This window comes from Schistocerca gregaria, chromosome 3, assembly GCF_023897955.1.
Source record: "Schistocerca gregaria isolate iqSchGreg1 chromosome 3, iqSchGreg1.2, whole genome shotgun sequence".
Lineage (NCBI taxonomy): Eukaryota > Metazoa > Arthropoda > Insecta > Orthoptera > Acrididae > Schistocerca > Schistocerca gregaria.
Window position 1 is genome coordinate 652,517,619 of NC_064922.1, and position 18,793 is coordinate 652,536,411.

At 36.6% G+C, this 18,793-nt stretch overlaps 1 protein-coding gene across 1 annotated transcript in view; it reads right to left on the minus strand.

Moving 5' to 3' along the window:
• Positions 1-2,938: 2,938 nt before the first annotated feature.
• The window catches only part of LOC126356108 (myosin regulatory light polypeptide 9-like), a 96,308-nt gene continuing 80,453 nt past the window's right edge, over positions 2,939-18,793 (minus strand). Inside the window, exons 4-6 of the mRNA XM_050006808.1 lie at positions 17,126-17,262; positions 16,897-16,945; positions 2,939-3,403 (exon numbers count right to left, since the gene is read on the minus strand). Coding sequence (XP_049862765.1) covers positions 3,257-3,403; positions 16,897-16,945; positions 17,126-17,262 — 333 coding nt within the window. The 3' untranslated portion in view covers positions 2,939-3,256. The remainder of the gene's footprint in view (positions 3,404-16,896; positions 16,946-17,125; positions 17,263-18,793) is intronic.

The window sequence follows — 18,793 nt, forward strand, 5'->3', positions numbered from 1 at the left end:
CAGACATAGGGGATATAAAAATGAAAAATCTGACATACTATGCTTACTTTTATTCTGTAATGTCATATGGTATTATGTTTTGGGGTAATTCAGCAAGCCAAGCTTAAGTTTTCCAGGCACAAAAAGAGCAATAAGAGTTGTATGTGGTGTGAACTCAAGAACATCCTGCAGAGGCCTGTTTAGGGAACTAGGGATACAAACTACTGCTGCCAATATATTTATTCCTTAATGAAATTTATCATTAAAATATATCACTTTTTCAAACCAACAGCTCAGTTCATGGAATCAGTATAGAAACAAGAACAATCTTCGCAAGGATTTAAAGTCACTTACTCTTGTACAAAAAGGTGTGCACTATTCAGGAATGTGCATTTTCAATAACTTGCCAGCAACAATAAAAAGTTTAACAACCAATGAAATTCAGTTTAAGAGAAGCCTAAAGGATTTTCAGTGTAAATAAGTACTGTAGTAGTTCTATTATTTGTTTGTTGTTGTTGTTGTGGTCTTCAGTCCTGAGACTGGTTTGATGCAGCTCTCCATGCTACTCTATCCTGTGCAAGCTTCTTCATCTCCCAGTACTTACTGCAACCTACATCCTTCTGAATCTGCTTAGTGTATTCATCTCTTGGTCTCCCTCTATGGTTTTTACCCTCCACACTGTCCTCAAATACTAAATTGGTGATCCTTTGATGCCTCAGAAAATGTCCTACCAACCGATCCCTTCTTCTAGTCAAGTTGTGCCACGAACTCCTCTTCTCCTCAATTCTATTCAATAGCTCCTCATTAGTTATGTGATCTACCCACCTGATCTTCAGCATTCTTCTGTAGCATCACATTTTGAAAGCTTATATTCTCTTCTTGTCCAAACTATTTATTGTTCATGTTTCACTTCCATACAGGGCTACACTCCATACATATACTTCCAGGAACGACTTCCTGACACTTAAATCTATACTCGATGTTAACAAATTTCTCTTCTTCAGAAACACTTTCCTTGGCATTGCCAGTCTACATTTTATATCATCTCTACTTCAACCATCATCAGTTATTTTGCTCCCCAATAAGCAAAACTCCTTTACTACTTTAAGTGTCTCATTTCCTAATGAAATTCCTAATGTAATTCCCTCAGCATCACCCGAGTTAACTCAATTACATTCCATTATCATTGTTTTACTTTTGTTGATGTTCATCTTATATCCCCCTTTCAAGACATTGTCCATTCCGTTCAACTGCTCTTCCAAGTCCTTTGCTATCTCTGACAGAATTACAATGTCATTGGCAAACCTCAAAGTTTTTATTTCTTCTTATTTGTTTATAATTAAAAAACACTTTTTTTCAAATTTTAGATTCAGTACATTAAAGTGATCTTAGTAAATGAGTGTTCATTAAAGAAAAAAAGAAAAAGAGAAAGAACAAGAGAGAGAGAGAGAGAGAGAGAGAGAGAGAGAGAGAGAGAGAGAGAGAGAGAATGATCATTCCACTTGTGACCTGTGGAAGGTATATAAGTGTATTTGTTTTAGTTGTAAATATTTGTCGTGTATTATTGTTTTTCTGGCATGTTCTACAGCCTGGAGGACCTCCTCACTACGGATCAATTGGAATGAAAGCATGTGTGTGCTGGCATGCTTACATGTGCATATGCGCACACAAAAACACACACACATACATACATACATACATACACACACACACACACACACACACACACACACACACACACACACACACACACACACCTACTAATATAAATAATTATAAGAGTAAAAATGGATGGGAGTACTTTGCTTGACTAGATATTTTTTTATTTTATTTTTTTTTACTTATGATTGTAAAACAATACTTACCATCAGGATACGAAACGTGTAATATTGATAATAGACATATAAAAGTAAAAGGGATGCACTATCTGGCTTTAAAAAGTAAGAGTCTTTTCATCGGGAGGAGAAAGGGGTATATTAATGGAGTTAAAAAGGAATGACTAGTCACTCAGGCCCCAGGATGAGAGAGACCTAACTGTAGAGATAATGGGGATGAATGGGTAAGTATCAAACAAATTTCCAGTATAGATGTCAATGACACTCCTGCACATTTGCTAATGTCAACAATCCATCTGCCATAAGTTTCTTAGTATATTTTTAATTTTCTTTCTTTTCGTGTCAAATATTATACCTGAACTTCTGTGAAATGTTTGTCACTTCAAGTGTTTCTTTAAGAAATTGGTAGTAGGTTATCTTCTACCACATTGTCATAAGTATTAATACAACTGACATCTTGTTATGAGGAGAGTAAAAGGTATGGACCAAAAATGCTTTAATGCTCTCTGATATTAATAATAAAATGCAGCTTTGGTTGAATTGTAATTTATGCAACTCCAAGGAAACAGGAAAATATTCGCCATCTAGAATTTGCATCATGGTGCAGGACTCAAAGTGAGTGCAAGGGTCTTCAGAAGTCTCCCATCATATATGAAGTAACACATTTAGAATTCGTCCAGATTCAAAAGAAAATTAATTGTAGAACTTGCTAGGCACTCCTTCCAAATTGCCTGATCATGTAGATTGAAAAATTCAATATTCCTATCTGCTGCATGAAAAGTAGCGATGCTCATTACAAACAGTGCTCAACTTCTGTGGTACATAGACTGTTCTATGATAAACCTCAATACAGTCATGTAGGTATTAAGTTTGCAATAGGAGATACACAGCACTGATTTAATGTCAGCTATGCTGTTAATTTTTGTATGTTTAGTTTATGCTGGCTCAACATAAATACTTTTGTAGCAGTATTGTGATGATTAATTGTTAATACCGTACCAGCTGCTGCTTGAAATCTGTTATTGCATACCTTGACTATTTTCAAATCATTAACAGTTATACTTGTTTGCAGGATATGCGTAACATGATGAATGAAGGAATGTAACTTGAAAAAAATCTAGAGGTCATGTTTGGATATTGAATGTAATTGGAAATACAACATTAATTACTGCACAATTTCTGATAGTTGTAATTAATGTATAAATGATTATAAAAATTATATATGAAAGTTTTTCAGACTGATCCATTGAGTAACTGTTGTTAATACAAATTCTGAATGAATACAGTCTTATTTTTATTTTTTGATCTGATATTTTAAAGATTTATATTCTTGTACATTTTGTACAAAATCTTGATTTACATGCTGTGTAGGTGCAATCGTTTAGATAACATCCATCACATTAAGACTAGGTGAAATCATGGACATGTAGGGAAGTCCACCACTAATGTGTGTGACTCATGAAATCTTCAGGTCCAGGTGTTTTTGTCTTTTTGCGTAATCCACTTAATGTATTACAGAATTTAATGTAGTCTATCATTGCAACTCCTTTCCTCATGCAAACTGGAGCATCATCAAGAGCCAGATCAGCCTGTGAAAAAATTGACATGCTGTTAGGTATCAACTCCACTGTATCACCAAGTAAACATTTTTAAATTTGTTGAACTTATAACACTGCATTATCAAAAAATGAATATGAATTACAGTGACCTGAAGTTGAATACAAGGGTGCTGAACAACATAAAATACTTAATATTATTGAGGGGAAATGGTGAATAGCAATATAAAGGAACCATATGTATAGCTTTAAACAGAGTGTTGACACCTGTGATAAATGATGGACAAAGATCAATAAACAATAAAGCTGTGACAATTTAGGTGTGTGAAGATGGCTGACTCAGTCAAATTCAGTAACAGCTATATGTAAGCAATTTGTTATTGTGTTTCTAATAAAAGTGATTTTAAGAGTCCTCCATCTCTGTCTGCACTTCATCTTGTGATTTCTGCAGATTTACTGCTATACACAAGTCACTAAATGGAAGTGTTTTTATTATGACCAACAAAAAATTACCTTCTCATTTCAAATTTATTTTCTGCTCATAACATGTAATTTTACATGCATGGGAAGTATCAGCAAAGTATAAATTATAGCATTATTTTTTACAATAAGCTACAATAAAATAATTTGAACAGTAGGACACTTGTTATGAAATTTATTCTATACTTGTTTCTTGGAAGGATTCTTACTTAATTATTATTCATATTATATCTAAGTTATATGGGCATTTATGGATAAGCTGTCGCTTGAATCATTTTTACAAGTGTCTCATGTCTCATCTTATGAATATTTGGTAGAAAATTATAAAAAAAAAGACAGCCCCTTGGATGTATGGGCTTTTTGGTGTTAAAGTTGATCTCCAATCAGCTATATGGAAGTCTGTTTTATACTTGACTGTGAATTTGTGTGTTCCAATTTGTGATCTTAGTGTCTTGTTTCACTAGCATAATGGTTTCTAGCATACACGTAGCCTAACTGGCAGAATACAGAAACTGCTAAACAGGCTTTTACAAGCTGTTCCTTGTTTCACTTACACTGTGATCTTCAAGGCTCTCATCTGTATAATGAAAATCCTTTTCGTATTAGTATGGCAGGTCATTTTACTTAGGTCTGGCAAATGCACACAGTTAAACTTATTACACAGCTTTTAGCTTAAAATTGTAGAACTGTACTACTTTATTAACTCAAAACCAATGTGGCAGACCATGATGTGCTGCATATCTATGATAATGACATTTATACTAATTAGTTTTGGGAACAAGTTTCAAAAATATCACAGGGTTCTCTTGCTTTCATTTTTATTTACATTGTTGCCACCACCTATAATCACCAAATGATCATCTTTTTTTGTTGACTTGTCCATTAAAATATTCTGCTCCACTAAATTTAATGTGACAACCAGGCTTAATCTTAATAAAAATGGAATGTTTTAAATGCATATTTTTACAAATACATGTGTAGAGATCTTCTCCATGGCAGTCAGCTCATGGTAAGAGCCCTTCGGTGCATATTTGCTTTATAAATTCAATTTTAGAATTTTTTGGAGATTTTGCCATTGCTTTTCTGTTTACCTATATTGGTTGAATTACCACAACCAGCTTGTAGTGCCAAAATTTTGAGAGCAATATCACTGGAGGTGTACTTACATATTGAGCTTGCTTGCATGTTTGTTCAGCACTCACCATATTTTCTAAATGGAATGACCCTTAATAACGCCTTTAGTTTGGGCTATGTGATGTTTCCAGCTGAGTGCTTTATATTTCATTTCCAGCTCATAATATTACCCCCCCCCCCCCCCCCCAAAAATTGTACAGTTCATTGCATTGTCACCTCTCTCTTATCCCTTCTTCTGTTTCTTGTAGTAATTCCCATAATGCACCTCTCCATTGCTTCCTCAGTAAGTCTGTTTTTAAATGATTTTCATCTTAAAAGTCCATATCTGCTCCCATAAATCAAAACTGGTAATGCACACTGATTATAAATTGTCTGTTTTAGATACATCAGAGGTCTTGTTTTTTATTGATTTTCACATTAAAAGCTTGTATCTCACTCCCACAAAGCATAACTGGTAATACACACTGATTGTAAATTTTCTGTTTTAGGTATATCAGAAAAAGAAAACAGTTGTTTAGTTGACTACAAAAACTCCAGTCCATTATTGCTCTTTTGTTCATTTACTTTTGTAGAAATTTAATATGTGTCATCAACTGTTTTACATACAAAGACCTATCAACTCGTCCTCTGATTTAAATGTTACTTTATTTTCTATGTCATCATTATCATCACCACCACCATTTCCCAGCTCCAGTTTCCCTGGTGTGATGTACAAGCCCTCACTATCTACTCCTGTCTTCATAGATCTACTGTTGCTGTCCATTTATCCCACAATATCATCTGGCTGTTATTTTCTTTTCCATTCTCATAATGTGCCCATACCACTGCAGTCTGTGTTTATTTATTGAACTAGTAACAGGGATTTCAATGCCAACTACATTCCTGTTCAGATTATTTTTTATCTTGTCCTTTCTAGTAGCTTGCTTCATAGGTCTTATGAATCTCATTTTTCTCCCTTAATTCTGCTGTCGTCTTTTATCAGTAGGGTTTATTGCTCTAAACCATAAGTGAGAATGGGCACAAATTATGTGCTGTATAAGGTTGTTTTTGCTTTTTGTGGTTTTTTGCTGTCCCATGAATGTTTTCTGACTTAATCGCAATAACTGAATGCTTTCTGTGTCCCTCTAGTGTTTCCTGGGTAATAGGAGATTGGTCCCTGTTGATGGTAATTTCTATAGTCTTGGTGTTGCTCATCTCCAGCCCAAAATTTGTAAACATACTGTTCATTCTATCAGCTTTTTCTTACTTTTTATATGTTGATTCCTTATTCTTGGTATGTTGATTAAAAATAATTTTGCTTATAAGTAATTTTTGATTATAAATAATTTTACGTACTGGGCATCTACAGCTGTTCAAGAGCATGATGTTAAGAAGAATTCCACTGAAAGCTGGTGAAATTGTTGTTTATTGACATGCAACCAGCCTTGCAGCCTAAAGCTACATCTTCAGGTGCAACAATGTTAAAAAGTCATAGGGACCCATCATTTCTAGTCAAGATATATATCATAGTGATTTAAATAAAAACCTTAAAAGTTCCATAAAATTTCGAAAACTTGTGTGCTGTGTTGGTAGTTGGCAGTAGTGTTCCTCAAGTTTAAAAAGTGACTGACATGTGGCAAAGTGATGCTAAAATGCAGGAGAAGGTAGCAGCATTCACAACAAGCTGTCAGTATGCACTGTAATTGAGCAGCTATATATGATCCGTTTTTTGTGTAGTGAGGGTGTCAAATCCATCAATATTCATCGCAGAGTGACAGCACAGTATGGTGATTCATGTTTCTTATTGGAGAAAGTGTATAAGTGGTGTAGGAAGTTTAAAAGTGGTTTAACATCTGTGGAGGATTCCCCAAGCCCAGAGCAGCGTCACCGCTTAGTGATGGACGAGACGAGAATGTTGCATTAGGAGCTTGTAGAGGAGAACAGATGTGTAACTCTGAAACAGCCACAAGTGTGAACTTTAGTACTGGTTCAGTGCAGAATATTGTTCACAATGTACTGCATTTGTGCAGAATATTGTTCACAATGTACTGCATTTCGTATAAGGTATCTACAAGATGGGTGCTATGTCAGTTGATTGCCAAATTGGAAGACCATCGTGTTGGTACCTGTGAAGAACTTATGCATCATTTCCATGTTGAAGATGAAGCATTTCTGTGAAAAATTGTTATAGGCTTGGGTCCCCTGTCACCAACCAGAAACGAAAAGGTCAAGCAAAGAATGGCACCATGGCTCATCGCTGAAACCAAAAACTGATGGTAAATTCAAGCTTATTCTCTTCTATGACATAAACAAAGTAGTTTTGGAGCATTACACGGATAGGGGAGTGATGTTAACCAGTACTTCTTATTCACCCTGCAATCAGGAGTAAATGATGAGGATTTATGACGTCAGGAGTATTGATAAACCATGATAAAACCTGACCCTGTAAGACAGTTGAGACTATTCAGGAAATTAAATTTGAATGTCTGGTACATCTTCCTTATTCACCAGACCTCACTTCTAGTGACTTTCATCTGTTTGGCACACTCAAAGACGCAATGGGAGGCAGACATTTGAGATGTAACAAAAAGGTGAAAACTGCAGTCCATGAATGGCTAAACATATGACCAAAATAATTCTTTCATCATGGTATCTATGCACTTATGAAGCGGTCGAATATATGTGTTCAATGTCTGGGAGACTATAATGAAAAAGGACATGTAAGTTTTTTGTTCAGTGTTACAATGAAAAACATTATAGCAGTTTTAAGGTTTTCACTTGAATCACCCTTGTATTATTTAGTGAGTATTATCTACATTACATTGGTAAATGAAGGGTGACAAAGACATGAGCCGTTAATTTTATTAAAATTGCTGGTGTGTGAATCATATATTTATAGACTCTTGTATTATGATTTGTCTGCATTATTGTGATGGCAGGGCAACCTGATGTTGGGAAGAGTAGAAGTGGCTTGCGCAAGTGACTGTGACAGATGGTGTTAGTATCAGGAGGCTACATATCTCCACAATAACTAATTGAATTGTGATTACAGTGAAGTGAAGTGATCAGCGGTTACCAAAGAATTCTAAAAGCAGCTATCCACGAGTTGCCTAGCAGTGATCATTAAGTAACCTTCCAGATTACTACTCTGGTTTACAGATATTTACAGACTGGGTTATATCCTGTAAGTTGGCTAGCCTGGATTTAGTCCTTGAATTGGGAATGTGTAACTTATCCAGTTTGCACTTTGCTTTAGGGTGATCTTTAGTGAACTTATGCATTTTATTCTGAGTGTCCTCATATGACTCTAATAGTGTACAGTGTGCTTTGAATAAATCTGATGACTCTTGTTAATACTGTGTTTTGTAGATAATTAGCCACCTTGGAGAAACTGACATTTATTAAGTGCAACATAGCTTTTTGTGACTGCCATCACAACAACATGGTGATAAGAATATTTGAGCATAGTGATTTCATTTGTGACTACTTTCTGCTGTGCACATTTTTTAATTATTCCCAGTGAAATATTTTTTGACTCTGTTCTAATCAAACACTTTTACATTTCAGTATGGAAACTTGGAACTCTGATATGTCAGTGCAAGCACTCCTCTTGATGAAGAAATTGCAGAGGACACAGGAGCTTATGTTGGCAAAATTATCTGACTCTGAAGCTAATCCAGCCACTTCCAAGGTTTCCAAGTTTTCACAGGAAGTTGGAGCCACGGCCGAACTACATTTCCAGTTTGGAGCAGTACTTCATTGTCCAGTTCACAGGTGACATACAACAGGTTCCAGCTTTTTTACTTGTATATATGTTGATAGAGACACTAACAAACACTAACACACACAAAATTCAAGCTTTTGCAACCCTCGGTTGCTTCATCAGGAAAGAAAAAAAGAGAGGGAAAGATGAAAGGATATGGGTTTTAAGGGAGCAGAAAGACTTACCTTAGGGGGAAAAAAGGACAGGTATACATTCGCACACACACACATATCCATCCGCACATATACAGACACAAGCAGACATATGTAAAGGCAAAGAGTTTGGGCAGAGATGTCAGTCAAGGTGGAAGTATAGAGCTAAAGATGTTGTTGAATGACAGGTGAGGTATGATGGCAGCAACTTGAAATTAGTGGAGGTTGAGGCCTGGTAGGTAATGGGAAGAGAGGATATATTGAAGGGCAAGTTCCCATCTCCAGAGTTCTGATCGGTTGGTGTTAGTGGGAAATATCCAGATAACCCGGACGGTGTAACACTGTGCCAAGATGTGCTGGCCATGCACCAAGGCATGTTTAGCCACACTGTCTGCCTGTGTCCATTAAAGCGAATGGACAGTTTGTTGCTGGTCATTCCCACATAGAAAGCTTGACAGTGTAGGCAGGTCTGTTGGTAAATCACGTGGGTGCTTTCACACAAGGCTCTGCCTTTGATCGAGTACACCTTCCGGGTTACAGGACTGGAGTAGGTGATGGTGGGAGGGTGCATGGGACAGGTTTTACACTGGGGGCGGTTCCAAGGGTAGGAGCCAGAGGGTAGGGAAGGTGATTTGGGGATTTCATAGGGATGAACCAAGAGGTTACGAAGCTTAGGTGGACGGCAGAAAGACACTCTTGGTGGAGTGGGGAGGATTTCATGAAGGATGGACCTCATGTCAGGGCAGGATTTGAGGAAGTTGTATCCATGCTGGAGAATCACATTCAGAGTCTGATCCAGTCCCGGAAAGTATCCTGTCACAAGTGGGGCACTTTTGGGGTTGTTGTGTGGGAGGTTCTGTGTTTGAGGGGATGAGGAAGTGGCTCTGGTTATTTGCTTCTGTACCAGGTCGGGAGGGTAGTTGCGGGATGCAAAAGCTGTTTTCAGGTTGTTGGTGTAATGGTTCAGGGATTCAGGACTGGAGCAGATTCGTTTGCCAGGAAGACCTAGGCGTAGGGAAGGGACCGTTTGATATGGAATGGGTGGCAGCTGCCATAATGGAGGTACTGTTGCTTTTTGGTGGGTTTGATGTAGATGGTTGTGTGAAGCTGGCCATTGGACAGATGGAGGTCAACGTCAAGGAAAGTGGCATGGGATTTGGAATAGGACCAGGTGAATCTGATGGAACCAAAGGAGTTGAGGTTGGAGAGGAAATTCTGTGGTTCTTCTTCACTGTGAGTCCAGATAATGAAGATGTCATCAATAAATCTATACCAAACTTTGGATTGGCAGGCCTGGGTAACCAAGAAGGCTTTTAGGTAGGGTGGCAAGTGATCGGCGTGAAAGGAAGTGCTCCATCACAGCGATGCCCTGGACGTGCAGAATATTTGTGTATAAGGAAGTGGCATCAATGATTACAAGGATGGTTTCTGGGGGTAACAGATTGGGTAAGGATCCCAGGCATTCGAGAAAGTGGTTGGTGTCTTTGATGAAGGATGGGTTGAAGGTGTTGATCTACGTACGCAGAGATACGTTCTGTAGGGGCTTGGTAACCAGCTACAATGGGTCAGCCGGGATGTTTGGGTTTGTGAATTTTAGGAAGTAGGTAGAAGGTAGGGGTGCGGGCTGTCAGTGGGGTCAGGAGGTTGATGGAGTCAGGTGAAAGCTTTTGTAGGGGGCCTAAGGTTCTGAGGATTCTTTGAAGCTCTGCCTGGACATCAGGAATGGGATTACCTTGGCAAACTTTGTATGTAGTGTTGTCTGAAATCTGACGCAGTCCCTCAGCCACATATTCCCGACGATCAAGTACCACAGTCATGGAATCCTTGTCCGCCGGAAGAACGACGATGTATCGGTCAGCCTTCAGATCATGGGTAGCCTAGGCTTCAGCTGTGGTGATGTTGGGAGTAGGATTAAGGTTTTTCAAGAAAGATTGAGAGGCAAGGCTGGAAGTGAGAAATTCCTGGAAGGTTTGGAGAGGGTGATTTTGAGAAAGAGGACGTGGGTCCCGGTGTGATGAAGGACGGAACTGTTCCAGGCAGGGTTCAATTTGGATAGTGTCTTGGGGAGTTGGATCATTAGGAGTAGGATTAGGATTATTTTTCTTCATGGCAAAGTGATATTTCCAGCAGAGAGTACGAGTGTAGGACAGTAAATCTTTGCCGAGGGCTGTTTGGGAACAAAATCAGCAGATGCGAAGGTAAATTCAGGAGAACCTGAAATAACTGTGACAAAACCATTACTGTTTACAGTATATATAAATGATCTACTGCATGGTGTTGAAAACTCCATGAGAATGTTTCTACTATCTATGCAGTTATCAATAGGAAACAATGCCAGAACACCAGAGCGCAGTGTGAATTGCAGGAAGACCTGCAAGGATCAGTCATTGTTGTGAGTACTTGAAGTTAACTCTTAATGTAACATATTGTTCATAAATAAGTGTAGAAATTCGCCATGGTTTGAATAAATTGTTGGTGGCAAATCACTGAAAGTTTTAACTACTGTAACTGAGGTTCATTAGAAGAATCTTGAGAAAATGGTATTCACTCACGAAAGAAGTAGATTGCCAAATACTTGTTCAACTGTTTCTTGATCAATGTTCATCAGTCTGAGACCCTTACCATGTTAAGATTAGTAAGACGTAGATAGATAGATAGATAGATAGATAGATAGATAGATAGAGAGAGAGAGAGAGAGAGAGAGAGAGAGAGAGAAATATTCCAACAAAGAGAGGTGCATTTTATCATGGCAATGTTCAGAGATGCTCAGCAAACTCCAGTGGTAGATACTACAAGAGAGTTATTGTGCACAATGGAGAGGTTCACTGATGAAATTCTAAGAGTGTACATTTGTCAGGCAACACATTATTTCTTCCCACATACATGTAGTTGGTGACTACAACAAGGAAACCAAATAAATTAGAGCTCACACGGAGGTTTACAGAAAACTATTCTTCCCACATGCCTTTTTGAAGTGGTACCAGGAAAGGTGGTAAAATAGTGGTACTAGAAATATGCTCTAGCTCACACTGTGAGATGGTTTGTGGAGTATAGATGTAGATGTAGATACAGAATCTTATGAACAACAGACTGATGAGTTACATGAATAAATACAATCTTCTTATCAGATTACAGTTTGGCTTCCAAGGTGGCAGAAGAACAGCATCAGATATAAATGTGCTTGCAAAAGTGTTACCTCAAGCTGTTGACAGTGATGACTGTGTTATAGGCTTATTTCTAGACCTGTCTATGGCTTTTGCAATGTTAGCCACAAAATATTACTAAATATACTAGAAGTACTATATAAAAAGGAATAGCTAATGAGTGGCTCCGGTCATACCTGGAAAATAGACTGCAACAACAATCAGATGCAAAGCATATTAACATAGATGTTCCTTTGGGTAGTGTATTAGGGCCAATTCTGTTCTTAATTCATAAATGACTTAACAGACAGTATAAGGCATGGAGAAAGAATTCTCTTTGCTAATAACAGCAACATTACAGTCACTGATGAAACAACAGTTTCCTAGTTGCGAAGGCAAATGAAACTGTAAAGGATGTTTACAACTGGGCAACATGTAATAAATTAACATTGAACATAAAGAAAACAAACAACTGTAAAATTCACTTGAAGAAGGAAAACAATTCATGATGAATCTGTAGACTGTAGCAGAAACAAAGTTTTTAGGGATGAATATTGATTTTCAGATGATATCAAATGAACACGTCAAGACCAGCAAAGAGAATGTCATCAACACATTATACCAGTAGGATTCTATCAATAGTACCTAACCGCCAGTACCTTGTGTGACATATTATTTGCATGTACACTCATTGGTAATTATTAGCTACTGTATTCCATGCACAAAAAATGGACACAATTTACAAACCGCAGAAAATGGACATAAGAATAATAAATAACTAAAAGTAGTAGCTGGGCTCACTGTAAGGAAGTATTTAAAAGAATTAGGTGTCCTCAGTGTGCCAAGTAGGTTTACCTATGTGTCAGTTGTGCACATTAGGAAAAAACATTAACAATTATATCAGCAATAATTATGCATAATCATGGAAAAAGTAGTAGTTAGAATTTGCAGTTAGCATAGAAAAAAATAAAAATAAAAATCTCTGTACAGCGTTTTCTCTTACGAGTTAAAATTGTGTAATAATTTACCCATGGAGATGCAAAATATAGCTAAAGTACATTATTTGAAATGCACTCAAAGCAGACCTCTTAATTACAAGGTCTGTTCAAATATTATGAAGCTCTGTTCACAAAATATTTCTGTAGTTAACTTTTACTTATTGTGCATGGTCTCTTTTGAAATACTCTTCTCCACAAGTTATACACCACTCCCAACACCATTTCCACTTTCAGAAGCAGTCTCAGCAAGCCTCCTCCTCAATCGCGCGAAGCACCATCTGTGAATTTTCTTTTTCTCATCTATTGTTGCAAATCTTTGTCCTTTCAACAGGGCCTTCAATTTTGGAAATAAAAAGAATTCCACAGGACCAGGTCTGGCGAGTATGGGGGATGAAACAGCATAGTGATTTCATTTTTTGTGCAATAGTCACATATCAACAGAGATAAATATGCAGGTGTATTATTGTGATGCAAGAGCCATGAATTTTCTTGCTACATTTCGGACTGTTTTCTTCACAAATTTTCTCACACGCATCACAAAACATTTCAATAGTACAATCAATTAACATTTTATCCCTGGAGCAATAATTCATGATGAAATAATCCTTCAAAGGCAAAACAACTATCAGCATGCCTTTGATGAGCTTTTTCTTGTCTTGGAGAACCTTTCCTTACCTATTGTGAAGATTGAACTGTGGTCTCAACATCATAACCATAGACCCACAACTCATCACCAGTTATGATTATATTAAGGAACATCTCATTCTCATTTGCACAAACCGAAAGCTCTTCGTAGATTGCATGGTGAAGATCTTTCTGCTATTGACTCGTGAGCCGTGGGACAAACTTCATGACAACAAGGTGCATTTCAAGATGCTGTGTCAGGATTTCCTGACATGATCCAACTGAAATGTTACACTCTTAGCTATAATCTCTTGGACAGTCAGTCTTAAATTAGTATGGACAATGTCGTTGACCTTTCCGACATGAGCGTCGTTGGTAGACGTCAACGGGTGTCCTTAGTGAAGGTCATCATTAACTTCCTCCTGGCTACTTTTAAACCATGTGAACCATTCATAACACCAAGAATGGCTTAAGCACCCATCACTGTAGGCTTCCTGTATCATTTGGTGTGTCTCTGTAAAGGTTTTCTTGAGTTTCACGTAAAATTTAATGTAGACTCGCTCCTCTAACTCTGCCATCTCAAAATTCGCAAACTGTGCAACACAATGTTGTACTCAATACAGCTCTTAATAATAACTAATAAACATACAACAATGAAACTTCTGGCAGTTATACACTAAATATAGGCATGTGCAAGGATGCCAATCGCATTTTGCTGCAACACACCACTGGCGCAAAATTGCAAATGTTCCAGAACATTTTGATCAGGCCTCGTAATGCATAATACACAATTTAAGGTTCCTTAAAAAACTCAAAGTAGGCTTTAATAAAAAAATGACAACAACTAAACCACCTCTGTCAAATTATATGTTCATAATATAATGCTTTCAAATGTGAAATCTTACATGTAAGATTAATAGATTATAATATTAAAGCTTCACCTTTTTTCTAATCTAACATCTTACTCATCATAATGGGATGCTACTAAGTTTTTCAGACAGGCAGAAGGGAAGTGATGGAGATGTAACAGAGGTATTATGCAATAGAGTCACAGTCCTAAGTCATCTAGAAGGATGTGTGGTGTGTACCATGATAAAGTGTTGAGAGACTAAATGAGCTGTATATAATTATTGTTTCACAATGTCAAGCTAACTTGTTTCCAGTATGTGTATACAAAAGAGGGTTGTATGCTAGATACAACTGTCTGAGGTAGCGCATCCTGGGTTTTCTGTAGTTAGACTACTACCTAAAAATCAAGGCAGTTGCCACAGGATCAGTGTTTTTGTATTCTGGATATAGTGCTTAGTAAGCCCATAACATAACTCTTCAAAATACTGCCTTCATTCATTCATTTATTTATTTATTTTATTCATTGTCCAAAAGATCACACATGTGATGTAGGGTTCATCATTAGAATGTTTACATGTAACACATGATAACAATGTGCAACATAATAACCAAACAAAGCAAATTATATACCCATAGTATATAAATAGAGAACAACACTTAGTGCACAGAAAAAAACATTCTCATGCGAAACATGTATAGGGCATTAACTGTGCCTTATACACAAAATGTTCTGAGAGCATTTAACATAATTTCCATAAGTATTTTATAATTTGAAAATAAATTTAAATTCATTTAAATTATTGAAAGCTTCAATTTATTGTCTGATACAGATATTCAATGACACTGTAGAAGCATTTATCCATCAAGTATCTTTTTAGAATGATATTTTCACTCTGCAGCAGAGTGTGCACTGATATGAAACTACTTGGCAGATTAAAACTGTATGGCAAACCAAGACTCAAACTCAGGACCTTTGCCTTTCGTGGCAAGTGCTCTACCATCTGAGCTACCCAACATGACTCACATCCCACTCTCAAAGCTTCAATTCTGACAGTACCTCATCTTCACAGAAGCTCTTCCGTGAACCTTGCAGAACTAGCACTCCTGGAAGAAAGCATATTGCGGAGATGTGACTTAGCCACAGCCTGGGGGATGTTTCCAGAATGATATTTTAGCTCTGTGGTGGAGTGTGCACTGATATGAAACTTCCTGGCAGATTAAAACTGCATGGCTGAGACTTGAGATCTTTGCCTTTCGGGGGCAATGTCCTGAGTTCGAGTCTTGGTTTTCCACACAATTTTAATCTGCCAGGACATGTCAGGTATTTTTTACTTCATGCTTGAATTTAGTTTTGCCTTTCAGCTCTTTAACTTAGTATGGAAGTGCAGTTAAAAGCTTTATTCCTAAATGCTCACATGGGTCTAACTTCTGGATTTTGCTACATAGCTAACGTGGAAGGCCTTACCATGCCTTGTATTGTGATTATGGTAGCTAGAGTTGATTTGAAGATTACAGTGATTTTTGTGATCATTTCCAGGAATTTTAAAATTTATGTAGATGGTAATGTTAGCGTCTTTAGCTGTTTAAATAAGGGTCTACTGGGTGTTTGTGGTGTGTGTGAGTCATGATATGGGTAGCTCTTTGCATAATAAAAATTTCTTTTAACCTTGACTTGGTTTTGTCCCAAAAACGTATGCCATAGTTCGCAACTGACTGGAAATAACCAAAGTACACAGCTCTGGAGCATTCTGGGCTACATACCTCGGATATTATTCTTGAGGCAAAACGTGCTGAACTGAGTTTCTGAGTAACATGCACATGTTCATTCCAGTTAAAATGTTGATCAATCTACATTCCCAGAAACTTTGTAGTACACATCTTTTCTATTTGTTTGTTTTCTGGCATATTATCCTGTTGATACTTACTTCCGTACTGTATAAAGTTAGGTTTTTTGTGTTAAAAGTCAGCTGATTTGAATAAAACCATGACAGTAATCATGAGAGCACTTTCTTTGCTGTAGTACACAATGATTCTTTCCCTTTGTCAGTGTAAAAATTATACAGTAACTTGTTTATAACTAAACTAAAGCATACAGATTTATAATAAAAAATACTTTCCATGTCTAATCATAGCTGAACTCACAAAACTGTTTTTCTTTGTATAAATAGTTCCCTGGCTCGAGGGAAATGAGAGCTTCATGTAAAGGAAACACAATAAATTCCACATAATTAATCTTTTATGTTCTGAAGTACAATTCATCAAAAAACATTTGCCAAAATTAAGAGTAAAAAATTAGCAAGACAAATTTGTAACTAAACTGATGGGTATATAACTTATAACATAATTATACCAAATAAGAATTAAGATTAAATAAATAGATCAAAATAAAGTGAGAAAAACTCACCTCTTCAGGAGTAAATCTGTCACCCCATGTGACTAGATCATGTTTTATCCTATAAGAAAAGATGAAACTGGTCACATGTGATGCCCAACACACATAATCACTCAATTAATTTTTTTGTCTTGTGTACATAGGACAGTTCTTTATTTCAAATGTGACAGAACTAATGCTATTGCATGCTCATACCTAAATATTATTCTGAAAGTTGTTATTATTGTTACTGTTACTCTACCTTTCTTCAGAAATCAAGCCAGAATTGTCATAGTCCCATCTTGAGAGAGCATCAATGAGTACAGTTTCTGGATCCAACTCTACTGTTTTATACCCCAATAGGATAACAAATGATTCAAAATCAAGTGGACCAATTGTCTGAAATGTTAAACACCTTAGATAAATTCTTTATACTACAATAATCAATTTTGGGTTTCATTTGATGAATTTATTCAGCACATTTGACATTCAATGTATCTTTTATTTTTTGCCACTCATATTTGGAAGAAAAAGAAAAGACAAGTGCTACAATAAATTTACTTATTGTGTAGCTACTGCAGTTACCTGAGAATACATCAGGACATCAACAAATAATATTTTCACAGATTATTTTTGTGTTACAGATCATTCATTATAGAGGGATGTGTAACACTATGTCTGCTTGGCTGATGAAAGTGGTCACAATCTTAAAACTACATAATGATTTAGCAGTTAAGAATGTGAAACTGTTTGAAGTCTTGTTATCTGTTTATGCATGTAACAAATGTATATGTCTTCAAGGTGGGGCAGCAATCACAGTATCACCAAGAAATGAGGTACCTGTCTGGATTTAGTGTGTGTTCATTGCACCATTGTCCCAGGCTACAGTAAAGTGGCATGTCACTGAATAACAGTATGCAGTGTTAACAATATATCATGGCATCAGTGCAAAACAGGAGAAGAATGTTGAAATTGGTTGGAGGGAGGAAAAAGTTATGATGATTAAATGATATTTACTTTAAGATACAAATGAAACAGAAGAAATGGTAAGCTTTAATTTTTTTTATATAACTTATGTCAGAAAAACATTGGGTGCATATGTAGAAGCACTGTAAGCACTGACTGTTGTATTTTTAAAAAAATCTAGGTAACTGATGATTCAAAACAAGAATCAAAATGCTACATTCTGTAAATGAAAATATTATTTTATAAGGCAGAAGTAGGTGGAGATTTAAAATAAGGTGTGAGCTGCACTTGTGAAGGTAATTAATTATGTACAGGACTTGATATATAATAGAAGTATAATTGAACTTGTTATAGGTATGTGCTTGTGAAAGTAATTAATTGCATGCAGGACTTAATATGTAATTAAAGTATAATAAATGAATTTGTCACAATGAATTTGCCTGAGTCGTAGAATATATGATTTCCACATCACTCTGGTAGAATGATCTGTAGCCCTATGTCTACCAAGCGGATGAATGATGGTGATGAATTTAAACTATATAGTGATTTAGAACATGAAACTTTCTGGATGTTTTGTTACCTGTTTTTGCATGTAATGTTTGTACAGGGGGGCACTGCATGTCATCAAGGTGATCACACTATCACCAGGAGATGATGTACCCTCGAGGGCTTTGTGTATTTTCCTTGCATTGTTGTCCCAGTTTTGAGTAAAACTGGCTGCCACTGAATTAATGAACACAGTGTAACAGTATAGCATGATGTCATTGCAAAACAGAAGAAGAATACTGAATGTTAATTAAGGTAGGTTTATGTCGGAACTTGAGATGTATTGTCATGTGATGTACTCTAACTTGTGAATAATGAATGTGAGAAGTTGTATCTTACTGGACAATATGCAAAAATTATTACAAAGGAAACAATTTGCATTTATTTGAGAAAGTTGAACATGTGTTGAAGTATTTTG